This window comes from Anabrus simplex, chromosome 7 (genome assembly GCF_040414725.1).
Source record: "Anabrus simplex isolate iqAnaSimp1 chromosome 7, ASM4041472v1, whole genome shotgun sequence".
NCBI classification, from domain to species: Eukaryota; Metazoa; Arthropoda; class Insecta; order Orthoptera; family Tettigoniidae; genus Anabrus; species Anabrus simplex.
In genome coordinates this window covers 293,942,028-293,954,953 of record NC_090271.1, presented here as the reverse complement: position 1 = coordinate 293,954,953, position 12,926 = coordinate 293,942,028, and the positions used below count along the sequence as shown (strand labels likewise).

The 12,926-nt window shown below is 42.5% G+C and overlaps 1 protein-coding gene across 1 annotated transcript in view; it reads left to right on the top strand.

Moving 5' to 3' along the window:
- Positions 1-12,926, top strand: part of LOC136877587 (fatty acid synthase) — a 426,680-nt gene that overhangs the window by 83,955 nt on the left and 329,799 nt on the right. Inside the window, exon 4 of the mRNA XM_067151746.2 lies at positions 9,506-9,676. Coding sequence (XP_067007847.2) covers positions 9,506-9,676 — 171 coding nt within the window. The remainder of the gene's footprint in view (positions 1-9,505; positions 9,677-12,926) is intronic.

Here is a 12,926-nt window from a genome sequence, read left to right as displayed (position 1 = left end):
TTCGACGCCGAGGTTGCTTCATCTGGTCGAAGTCTATTTCCGACATCGGAGGTCGTTCTGGGGAGTTCGTTGGTCGAGGTGAACTCATGGCGTCATAGCTTCTTTCTGATATAGAGAAACTAGTAGTCATCGTCGTTGGTAGTGACTGGACTGATCATGAGCCGAAAACTGAGAGTGTGCAGGCATCATCATCGCATCATGAAGTCATTTCATTCCCTCTCCTCATACGAGGAGGGGGCAGGCCATCAGCTCAACGAGGAGCTCTTTGGCCATATGTGTAGAAAAGAAACCGAGAAAAAGAAAATAGTGGTGGGTATGTACCGTACATACCAGAAAGGGACGATTAGAATTGGATCGGCTCAAGGAAACCGCGACCAACAAGGCAGGACCCAGGGAGGACCCACAAAGCCCCCGCATGAGTGAACCCTACGGACATCAGGAGAGAAGGGGCGAGAAATTTATTGACATAGCAAAGTATCTCGGGCGTGCAGTTCAGAAAAGGAAAGCGTTACACAGAAATATGCACAAGAGTATTTACATAGATTGCGTAGGTATCGGTAGAGAGTTTGGGAAGAAGTTATAAGGTGGAAGACATGGGTAATATTGTAAGAGTAGGTAATAGAGGTTAGTGGTGATATTGGTGACGGAAGTGGCTAATAAACGGAGAAGTTCCAGGATGGAGAGAGGCGGTAGCGTGAAGGGAGGTTGTGTAGCACGGGGGTAGATTGCTTGCGGTGGCGGGGTGGGCGGCGGCACGGGACGAGGGCGAGGAGAGGGGGGACGGGGAGGAGAACGCGCAGGGCGGGGAGCGAGAAGGCTCCACTCGATAAGTTCGCCGGTGAAGTTGGACGCCGGTGGAGATCAAGCGGTGGACGTCTTCATTAGAAGGAAGTTGAAGGCGAACCATGAATGTCGGACCATTGACATTGAATATCCGGTAGGCTCACCGTGCTGGGACTCCTACCAGTTGGAGGTTGGTCAAGAGGTCTTGTTCAGTGATGGCAGGGTCAACGCCACGTAGGACACAGCTTGAAGATGAAAGTGGTGGATGTGCCGTGGTGGCATCAGACTCTCTGGTGGAGGCTAACTGAGCAGCGGTGGCAGTGTTCAAGGAGTCGGCAGGGGGCAGAGTCGTAGACAGGGAGGTGGCGGGGGTAGACATGTTAGGAGAGGGATGAGTGTACGTGATAGTGGAGGTAGAAGAAGACGGGGAAACAAGGACAGAAGTGGTGACGGTGGAGGTAGTAGTGGTAATAGAAGGCGCAGAATGGACGGAAGTAGTGATGGTAGTGGTAGATGGAGCGGGGCAGGGGGACGTGATTGTGAGAGGGAAATCTGGATCGGCCAGTTGTTGTAAAATGTGGGCAGGAGTAGGGAAAGCTGCATGCTGAACATTAAAGAGGGGTATGGTGCCACTTTCGATGAATTTCTCCGCGATGGCCGAATAATAAAAGAAGACCACGACATCTGTGGAGGGTTGACCAGATGAAGCATCTTGGAGGCGGAGAACCACTTGTGTTGCGGCTCCGTAATCGCATAACCAAGTGCAAATGTCATACGGAGAATGAACGGTGTCCACGTTCTTGACAAGACAGGAGTATGACGGCATGGTGAGGGAAGGCGACAGCCAATGAGGCGTCTGCCCGTTTGAGTTATTCTTGGGCCGACTGAGCCGCAGCAGAGATGAGCGCCACCCAGCCGAAAAAGATCATGGACATGAGAAGTATGAGGGATGTGTGGAGACCACTGCGTAGGCTACATGGAGCCACCAGCAGTGCCAATGCACTATGAGAGACTTTGTCTCTTTACCAAAAATTGATACCTGCTTGGCCATCAGATGATATAGATGTTGATTCCCATACAGAATCTGAAATATTTGTCCTGAATGAGTAAATTTATAATACCAATACAAATGGTCCATTGTTTGATATTATAAATTTTCCAGCTAACTTATTCCTGGTTGCCAGCGTTTCGCCCTCGTGTGCCATGTTGGGCTCATCAGTTGATACCTAGCACACCTACCCGCTGGCTAGTACATACTGTGGAGGTCATTGCGTAGGCTACTTGGAGCCACCGGCAGTGCCAATGCACTATGAGAGATTATGTCCAATAACTGACCATTTATATTGGTATTATAAATTTACTCATTCGGGACAAATATTTCAGGATCCCTATGGCAATCAACATCTATATCATCTGATGGCCAAGCAGGTATCAATTTTTGGTAAAGAGACAAAGTCTCTCATAGTGCATTGGCACTGCCGGTGGCTCCAAGTAGCCTACGCAGTGGCCTCCACAGTACATCCTTCGTACTTTTCATGTCCACAATCTTTTCGGCTGGGGGCACTCATCTCTGCTGCGGCTCAGTCAGCCCAAGAATAATCAAACAGGCAGACTGCTTATTGGCTGTCGCCTTTCCTCACCATGCTGTCTTCTTCATTTCTCATCAAGAATGTGGACACTGCTCATACTCCCTCCAACATTCGCCAGTATCTTTCAGAAGATGGCATCGGTATTCGAGTGGTACTTTGCCTCCAAGATGCTTCGTCCGGCCAACCCTCCCCAGATGTTGTGGCCTTCCTTCATTCTTCAGGAGAAACGGCGCACCTCCTCTCATTCAGTACCCTCCACCTCTTTGGTGCCATGCATCCAATTCTCCCTACTCCTACACACATTCTACAACAATTGGCCTCTCATCCTGCTTTCCCTATTCACGTCACTTCTCCTTTCATCGCTCCGTCAACTACTACTACCTCTGCCACTACCGTCAACACTTCTGTTCATCTTTCCCAGTCTTCTACTCCCACCCTTATCACTTTTACTACCACTCCCACCACCACCGTCACCACTTCTGTCCATTTTTCCCCGTCTTTCTCTACCTCCACTCTTACGTATAGTCATCCATCCCCTATCATGTCCACACCCGCTACCTCCCTCTCTATGACCTTAACCATTCCCCAACTGCCCCCTGCCCATCTCATGGATGTTACCATCACAGCTCCACCCATCTCCCAAGTTACTGCAACCTCCACCACACCGGCTCTTCAACAGTTTTCATCACCGAGCTGTGTCATCCGTGGGATTGACCCTGCCGTCACTGAACACGATATCCTGCAGGAACTGCAACAAGAGGGCGTCCCTGTCCGCCGGGTGTTTTGAATCTTCAACACTGATGGCCCGACCTTCATGGTTCGCCTCCGCCTCACTTCACGTGCCGACGTAGACCATCTCACCACCACCGGCGTCCGTTTTCGAGGGCGAACCCATCGTGTGGAGCACTCTCGCTCCCCACCGCGGCTTGACCGTTCCTCCCGTCATCCACTCTCTCCTCCTCCGCCCACCCCGCCACCCACCCACCCGTCGCCACCAGTTAACCCCCCGTCCCACACCCAAACTTCTTTCTTTCGCCGCTCCCTACCTTCGACCTTCTCCGACTACTTGCCACTTCCATCACGAATATTACCACTACCCTCTACTACCTTCTCTTACAACACTACCCGACCCCTTACTCCACCTACATGTCGAACCCAACCCTTATACCAGCTTAATCTGTGTAAAATTCTATGTAACCTTTTTTCGAAATGTGCACCCGAGATACACTACGTCGCTGTAAAATAAATGCTTTCCCTCCTCTCTCTGGTGTTTGTGGGGGTTTGCTTGTGCGGGGTGCTCTGCGGGTCTTCCCTGGGCCCCGGTTTGTTGTGACCTTGCCCTTACGCCCAATTCACATATTCTCCCTTAAGTATGTACAACACATACTCCCTGTGTGTTTTTGTTTTCCTCCCAACATTTCTTATTCGATGGCCAAAGAGCTTCCCGTTCAACTGCCGTGGCAGGAATAAAATAACTTACATTGCATCGCGCAACCTCCACAGTATGCACTAGCCAGTGTCTTGGTAGGTGTGCTAGGTACCAACTGATGAGCCCAACCTAGCACACGAGGGCGAAATGCTGACAACCAGGAATGAGTTAGCACGGAAAATTTATAATGTCCAATAACGGACCATTTATATTGGTATTATAAATTTACTCATTCGGGACAAATATTTCAGGTTCCCTATGGGAATCAACACTATATCATCACATACCACTTAGTCGAGCAGCTCGTCTCCTTTCTCCCAAGTATTCCCAGCCCAAACTTTGCAAAATTTACGTAACGCTACTCTTTTGTCGGAAATCACCCAGAACAAATCAAGCTGCTTTTCTTTGGATTCCTTCCAGTTCCTGAATCAAGTAATCCTGGTGAGGGTCCCATACACTGGAACCATACTCTAGTTGGGATCTCACCAGAGACAAATATGCTCTCTCTTTTACATCCTTACTACAACCCCTAAATACTTTCATAACCCTGTGCAGAGACCTGTACCCTTTATTTACAATCATATTTATGAGATTACCCCAATGAAGATCTTTCCTTATATTAATACCTAGGTATTTACAATGATCCCCAAATGGAACTTTCACCCCATCTACACAGTTATTAAATCTGAGAGGACTTTTCCTGTTTGTGAAACTCACAATCTGATTTTTAACCCAGTTTATCATCATAACATACCATTGCCTACTGTCCATCTCACAACATTATTGAGGTCATTTTGCAGTTGCTCACAATCTTGTAACTTATTTATTACTCTGTTCGTCGCCATAAGACCTATCTGTGTCGGTGCGACGTAAAGCCCTTAGCAAAAAAAAAAAAAAATTATTACTCTGTACAGAATAACACCATCTATGCAAAGCCATATCTCTGATTCCACTTCATTACACATATCATTGAAATATATAAGAAAACATAAAGGTCCAATAATACTGCCTTGAGGAATTCCCCTCTTAATTATTACAGGGACAGATAAAGCTTCACCTACTCTAATTTGCTGAGTTCTATTTTCTAGAAACAGAGCCACCCATTCAGTCACTCTTTTGTCAAGTCCAATTGCACTTATTTTTGCCAGTAGTCTCCCATGATCTACCCCATCAAATGCCTTAGATAGGTCAATCGTGATAAAGTCCAATTGACCTCTCGGATCCAAGATATCTGCTATATCTTGCTGCAATCCTACAAGTGGGGCTTCAGTGGAATAACCTTTCCTAAACCCAAACTGCCTTCTATCAAAACAGTTATTAATTTTGCAAACATGTCTGGTATGATCAGAAAGAATGCCTTCCCAAAGCTTACATACAATGCATGTCAAAATGACTGGCCTGTAATTTTCAGTTTTATGTCTATCACCCTTTCCTTTACATACAGGGGCTACTATAGAAACTCTCCATTCATTTGGTAAAGTTCTTTCATGTAAACAATAATCAAACAAGTATTTCAGATATGGTACTATTTCCCAACCCTTTGTCTTAATATATCCCCCGAAACCTTATCAATTCCAGCTGCTTTTCTAGTTTTCAACTTTTGTATCTTACAGTAAATGTCATTGCTGTCATAAATAAATTTTAATACTTCTTTAGTATTAGTTACCTACTTTATTTGGACATTATCCTCGTAACCAACTATCTTTACATACTGCTGACTGAATACTTCTGCCTTTTGATGATCCTCGCATACACACTCCCCTTGTTCATTAATTATTCCTGGAATGTCCTTCTTGGAACCTGTTTGTGCCTTAAAGTACCTATACATACTCTTACGTTTTTCACTAAAATTTGTATGGCCACCAATGATGCTTTCCATCATGTTATCCTTAGCTGACTTCCTTGCTAGATTCAATTTCCTAGTAAGTTCCTTCAATTTCTCTTTACTTCCACAGCCATTTCTAACTCTATTTCTTTCCAACCAGCACCTCCTTCTCAGTCTATTTACTTCCCTGTTATAATATAGTGGATCTTTACCATTCCTTACCACCTTTAAAGGTAAAAACCTATTTTCATATTCCTCAGCAATTACTTTAAACCCATCCCAGAGTCTGTTTACATTTATATTTACCGTTTTCCACCGATCATAGTTATTTATTAAAAACTCCCTCATGCCTGTTTTATCAGCCGTATGGTACTGCCTAATAGTCCTAATTTTAATATCTTCCTTTCATTCACATTTATTTTTAATTACCACAAAAACAGCTTTGTGATCACTAATACCGTCTCTTACTTCGGTTTCTCTATAGAGCTCATCTGGTTTTACCAGAACTACATCCGGAAAAATTGTTCCCTCTGGTTGGTTCCATCACTTACTGAATCAGGTGCCCTTCCCATATTAACTTATTTGCCATTTGTCGGTCATGCTTCCTGTCATTCGCATTACCTTCCCAATTGACATTTGGTAAATTGAGATCATCTGCTAGTATCACATTCCTTTCCCTATCATTTCTCACATAGCTGATTATCTTATCAAATAATTCTGAATCAGCATCTGCACTATCCTTTCCTGGTCTGTACACTCCAAAGACATCAAGTTGCCTATTATCCTTAGAGTCGGGCTTTACCCCAGAATTTCGTATTTGTCGTCTTTAACTTTTTCGTAGCTTACAAATTCTTCTTTCACCAGAATGAATCCTCCCCCTCCTACCATTCCTATCCTATCTCTACGATACATCCTCCAGTTCCGTGAGAAAATTTCTGCATCCATTATATCATTTCTCAGCCATAATTCAACTCCTATTACAATATCTGATGAGTATATATCTATTAAATTACTTAATTCGATTCCTTTGTTTACAATGCTTCTACAGTTGAGCACTAACAGTTTTATGTCATCCCTACTTGATTTCCAGTTCCCTGTTCCCTTGACACCGCTCCCTAGGCTACCCTGTTTTCCTGAATGTACCTCCCTATTACCCTTCTAAACAAATTTCCTAACTTATATTTACCACTGCAGTTTAAGTGAAGGCCTTCTGAGCGCAGATCCATATCTCCTATCCACCCATTAGGATCTAGAAATCTCACTCCCAGTTTCCCACATACCCACTCCATAGTCTCATTTAAATCCTCAATCACTTTCCAATCAGTATCCCTCCTACACGGTATTCCACTGATAGCAATCTCCACTTCCTCAAACTTCACCCATGGTGCATTTTACCAGGTCCCACACATCCCCAACTATGTTGGTACTTATACCTGCTTGTCTTACGTTGTTGGTACCAACGTGAAACACTACCATCTTCTCCTTTCCCTCCTCCTTCTCTTCTACTTTCCTCAACATGTGCCTTAACCTAATTCCTGGATAACACTCTACCCTGGTACCCTTTCCTCCACACACTTTCCTGACATGTCTAACGACAGAATCCCCCATAACCAGAGCCTTAAAGCTACCCACCTCATTTGATCTCCTCCCCTCCTGGTCAGTCCCATCTTTCCTGACAGCTGCAGAAGCTTCTTCCTCCTCCCTTTTCTCCATCCCATGACCCTGTTCCACTTGTCTTTTCCTATCCATTACTCCACATTTCCCTTTCCTACCTCTTCCCTTTCCCCTACTTCCACACTTCTCGGCAACAGTTCCCTGTTCCTCATCTTCCCTCAGTTGTTCTACCTGCAGTGACTCATACTGATTTCTCACCGACACCTGTCCTGAATTCTGATCCTGAATGGAGCCCTTAGCCTGCAATCTCCTTCCCCTTAAAACATTGGACCACCTGTCTTCTACAATTCCCCGTTTCCTTCCCATCCCTCTATTATACCTACTGTATCCTGTACATTGTTTGAGGGAGGCCTACTTTCCTTCCTGTCCTCTGAGAGAATCCTAATTATCTCCCTCAAGCTCTCCAACTCCTCCCTCATACTCCTTAATGCCTGGCCACACCCACAGTTCCTACACTCACACTCCTTAGCCATTCTTTACTAAATAATGAAAATAAAAGTAAAATAAGATAAAATAAGATAAGACAAAAATAAGGTAACTTATTCTGTGCAAAATAAAAAATGAAAGGAAAGCAATATTGTCTAGGTTAGTTCGTAGGTTAATTAATGTAGGCTACTACTACACTAGAATACTACTTAATTGTACAATTTTTTATTCCTTCAACATGCTAACAGAATGAAAATTGCGGTTAATTACTGGAAACAGAGAATAATACACAAGAATTACACAATTCTTAACTGCAGTTAAGTCTACCCTAACCACAACAACAGAATTCTAGTAAGAGAGTTACTACAGACACCACAGAAATGGTACTACACAAATATTTCACAGCAATAGAATAGAATAGCATTGCAATAATTTTAAACCATGTTCAGACTAAGTACAGATACTACAGTACACTACAATAATTTTAAACTATGTTCAGACATATTCTAATTACAACAGGTTATTACCAAGCACAATAAACCCAGACCATCCAGCGGTGTTTTGACTCTCCAAGACCTAAGCAGCTGTATGGGAGGCACACACATAGTTCTTGACCTTGCAAGGAGTGTGCACGTGTTTGACTAGCATCAGTAACCAGTCTGAATATCAGCTAGTAACATGGTGAGGCAGTTATCATTGCAACACCGTATTTTCGTATGTGAAAGTTATTCTAAGTATGAGTCAGCTCAATGGGTACGCGATGCATTTGTTCAGCAATTTCCTGATGAAGTGCCACCTTCATGAGCACAGATTCATGTAATTCCAAATAAATTTGGAGCTACTGGTTCAGTGCTCAATAAAAAACATGTGCACACACGAACAGTTTTAACAAAGGAAAAGCTAGACTACAATGGTGCAAATTTTGAACAGTCACCAAATAAATCACTCACAAAATTAGCACGTAGGGGTTTCGGTTTGTTCTGCACACACATCAAACCGTACAGGTTTACACAGGCCCATTGTTTAAAACCTGCTGATCCAGCCACAATAGTGAGATATTGTGAGTGGTATCTTGCATCATAGAATGATCGTTTATTCAACCCATAGCTTGTGTCCTTTTGAAATGAGGCCTGGTTTCATATTAATAGTCATGGGAACAGTCATACCTCTTGCTATTCATGTGCAGAAAATCCTAATGGTGTTTATGAAGTCAGTCATTATGTAGGATGAAGGATAAGGTAAGATTTCATATAAGATTGTATACACGCTTAAAGCAGGGCAGCCGTGCACGACTTTAGTTTAGCAGAGGCAGCTGCCGTAGCACAGAGTACAAACACCGTGCGTTCAGTCTGGGTTTATAAGAGAGATTCTGTATATTAGTATTTGGTAGGTCAGTACACTAAAATAAAATCAAAATGTTTCCTCACAACCTAGATCCTCTACCCTTGACAAGGTGTGGGGAACATCGCATGAAGTAGCTCCCTGGACGTGTTCCTTCTAAGGTACATTCAACTGCACAAAAATTGGCTGGCAAAGAAATATTTAAATTTATACCTTCCTGAAATACAAGGATATTCATAAACTGTGGATAGCCAGTGGCTGCTGGGAATCCTACCACGTGCACAATATGTTTGTCCTATTTCAAACAAGGGGATTTTGAAAGATCGTCATCTTCTGCAACGGCCAGTTTTTGTGTGGTTGAGTGTACATTACTCTTATTGACTTGATGTTATTAAATTACTTTTTTTAACAATATCTCTTTGTATGTGCAATGTTTAGGAGTGAACCCCAACAGTCTGAAGAGAACAAAGACTTCAGTGATCATATCTTCTTGCTACAGTGAGGCAGATAATGTGTTCGACTTTGAAAAAACAGGAGATGGTTTTGGCATTATGGGACACAATCGCTCAATGTTAGCCACTAGAGTGGCATATTACTTGGATGTCAATGGTAAGAAAACATTCTCATATAATTATTTAATTAACAAGACATATTCTATTATGAAATAATGACAGTTCTTCCATTCTGATCATATTTCACTTTTAATTAATATCTCTAAACAAAAAGGAAGTTAAAGAAAAGGGAAGGAACTATTATTATTTGCCAGCCCCACAGTGTAGGGGTAATGTGCCTGGCTCTTACCCAGAGACTCTGGGTTCAATTACTGGTCAGGTCAGGGACTTTTGCCTGATGTTGACGGCTGGTTCGAAGCCCTCTCAGTCTATGTGAATGCAGTTGAGGAACTATCTGACGGTGAGATTGCAGCTCCGGTCTAGGAAGCCAAGAATAACTCCCAAGAGAATTTGCCATGCCGACAATGCAACACCTCATAATCTGAAGGCATCTGGGTTGAGCAGTGGTCACTTGGAAGTCCATGGCCCTTTGGGGCTATTCTTCCATGGGGTTTATTATTATTATTATTATTATTATTATTATTATTATTATTATTATTATTATTATTGTTATTATTATTTCATTTCAGCCAACTAAGGACCATATCATTTCAACTGTTTCTTTGGAGCTTTAATGTTGGTCCAGTATTCCTTCATTCATAGACGTGTTGCTCCTTTCACTCTTTCGTCCATGCCTTTCCAGTTTTCAGGTTCGGCTTTGGTTGGAAACTCTGATGTTCTTGGAGTTTTTTCTTAAGTGGGTCACGCTCCAGGATATCTTCAATGAGATCCCAATCTCCTGCAGATCTTTCTGTACCTCACTGAATCATGCCACCTTTGCCTTTTTCTCTTGGAGGACAGTGAAAATGCGGTTGGTTAACCGTGTTGACTTTATTCGGGCCATGTGTCCATAAAAGGTAATCCTCCTTTTCCGCAACACGTCAATTATTTTCTCCACATGCGAGTACAACTCCTGGTTGTACCATCTCTGAAACTCGCCATTGTCTTTGACTGGACCCAAGATTTTAGTAAAAATCTTCCTTTCCTTAGCCTCCAATATCTCCATCATGCCTTTTTTGTTCATGCTGAGACATTCCGCTGCATATAGAGCCTCTGGCTGGATAACAGTGCAATAGTGTTTGATTTTTGCATTCAGAGAAATAGATCTTTTGTTATAGACATTTTTAGTCATATGGTAAGCCATCTAAATTTTACTCATGCATGATGCAAAGGTTCAACCCATTCACCAAGATACTTGAATTTTTCAACCTGCTTGACTTTTCCATGAGTCCCTTCTAGCTCACTTGGTGCCAGTTTGATGTTTGTAATGAATTTTGTTTTCTCATAAAAGATCTGGAGGTCTGCCTTTGCAGTTTGTGTTTGAAGCTGGTTGATCTGCTTCATGGCCACATCCAAGGAATAATTTTTTTTGCTAGTGGCTTTACACCGCACCGACACAGATAGGTCTTATGGCGACTATCCAAGGAATCAGCAAAAACCGCATGATGTCTGCAAATGCTGGACAGTCAATTGAAAGGTTCTTGTTCTTGTGGCCTAGTGTGACTTCGCTTTCAAATTCTTCATAACTCATTTCTCTGTTCCATTCAGGGATCACTTTCTCAAGAATGCAGTTGAACAACAGAGGTGAGAGGTCATCTCCCTGCCTAACTCCTGTCCGTATTTCAAAGGCATCCAAAGTCTCTTCTCTGAACTTCACTTTTGAGATGGTGTTGGTAAGAGTCTGCTAGATGATCGCTCTTGTTTTACCGTCCAAACCAAATTCCTTTAAGATCTGAATTAAGGAAGTTCTGTCAATTAAAATCGATGAACAGTACCACAAAAGGCTTGCTCCTTAGTTTAAGATATGAAAGGACAGATTTTAGATTCATAATCTGCTCCACACATGACTGTCTTTCCCTGAAACCTCCTTAGTAAACACCCAGCTCTGGATCTAGCTGTTCTTCTGCCCGGATTTGAAGAGCTTTCACGAGAATTTTGTAGATTATGAGTAGGAGGGAGATACCACGATAGTTGTTAACATCCAACTTGTCGCCTTTCTTATGAAGTGGGTGGGTTAGGGCAGAGATGTCCAGTCATTTGGAAGTCTTTTGGTACTCTAGATTTCGTTTATAATGTCCGTTAATTTCTCCACTGCATTGTCACTAGCAAACTTCCACAATTCAGCTCTTACACTGGCCTGCGAAAAAAAAAAATGTTCACAGGCAAAAGGTTGAGGAGGTGATTTATCCTAATTTAGGTGTGCTGATTTCAAATATGTAAACTGTTTTTGCCTATCATGTACAGTTTTTTTGCTATTTGAAATCAATATTTGACATATTATTGTAAATTCAATAGAAAACACCGTAATAGAGAATATATGTTATTTTAATGGGACAACACAATATCAATACAATCAATACTGATCTGCATTTAGGGCAGTCGCCCAGGTGGCAGATTCCCTATCTGTTGTTTTCCTAGCCTTTTCCTAAATGATTTCAAAGAAATTGGAAATTTATTTAACGTCTCCCTTGGTAAGTTATTCCAATCCGTAACTCCCCGTCCTATAAATGAATATTTGCCTTGAAATCCAACTTTACCTTCATATTGTGATCTTTCCTACTTTTATAAACACCACTCAAACTTATTCATCTACTAATGTCATTCCACGCCATCTCTCCGCTGACAGCTTGGAACATACCACTTAGTCGAGCAGCTCTTCTTCTTTCTCTCAATTCTTCCCAACCCAAACTTTGCAACATTTTTGTAACGCTACTCTTTTGTCGGAAATCACCCAGAACAAATCGAGCTGCTTTCCTTTGGATTTTTTCCAGTTCTTGAATACGGTAATCCTGGTGAGGGTCCCATACACTGGAACCATACTCTAGTTGGGGTCTTACCAGAGACTTATATGCCCTCTCCTTTACATCATTACTACAACCTCTAAACATCCTCATAACCATGTGCAGAGATCTGTACCCTTTATTTACAATCCCATTTATGTGATTACCCCAATGAAGATCCTTATATTAACACCTAGACACTTACAATAATCCCCAAAAGGAACTTTCACCCCATCAACGCAGTAATTAAAACTGAGAGGACTTTTCATATTTGTGAAACTCACAACCTGACTTTTAACCCCGTTTATCAACATACCATTGCCTGCTGTCCATCTCACATTTTCGAGGTCACGCTGAAGTTGCTCACAATCTTGTAACTTATTTATCACTCTATAGAGAACAACATCATCCGCAAAAAGCATACCTCCGATTCCACTCCTTTACTCATATCATTTATATATATAAGAA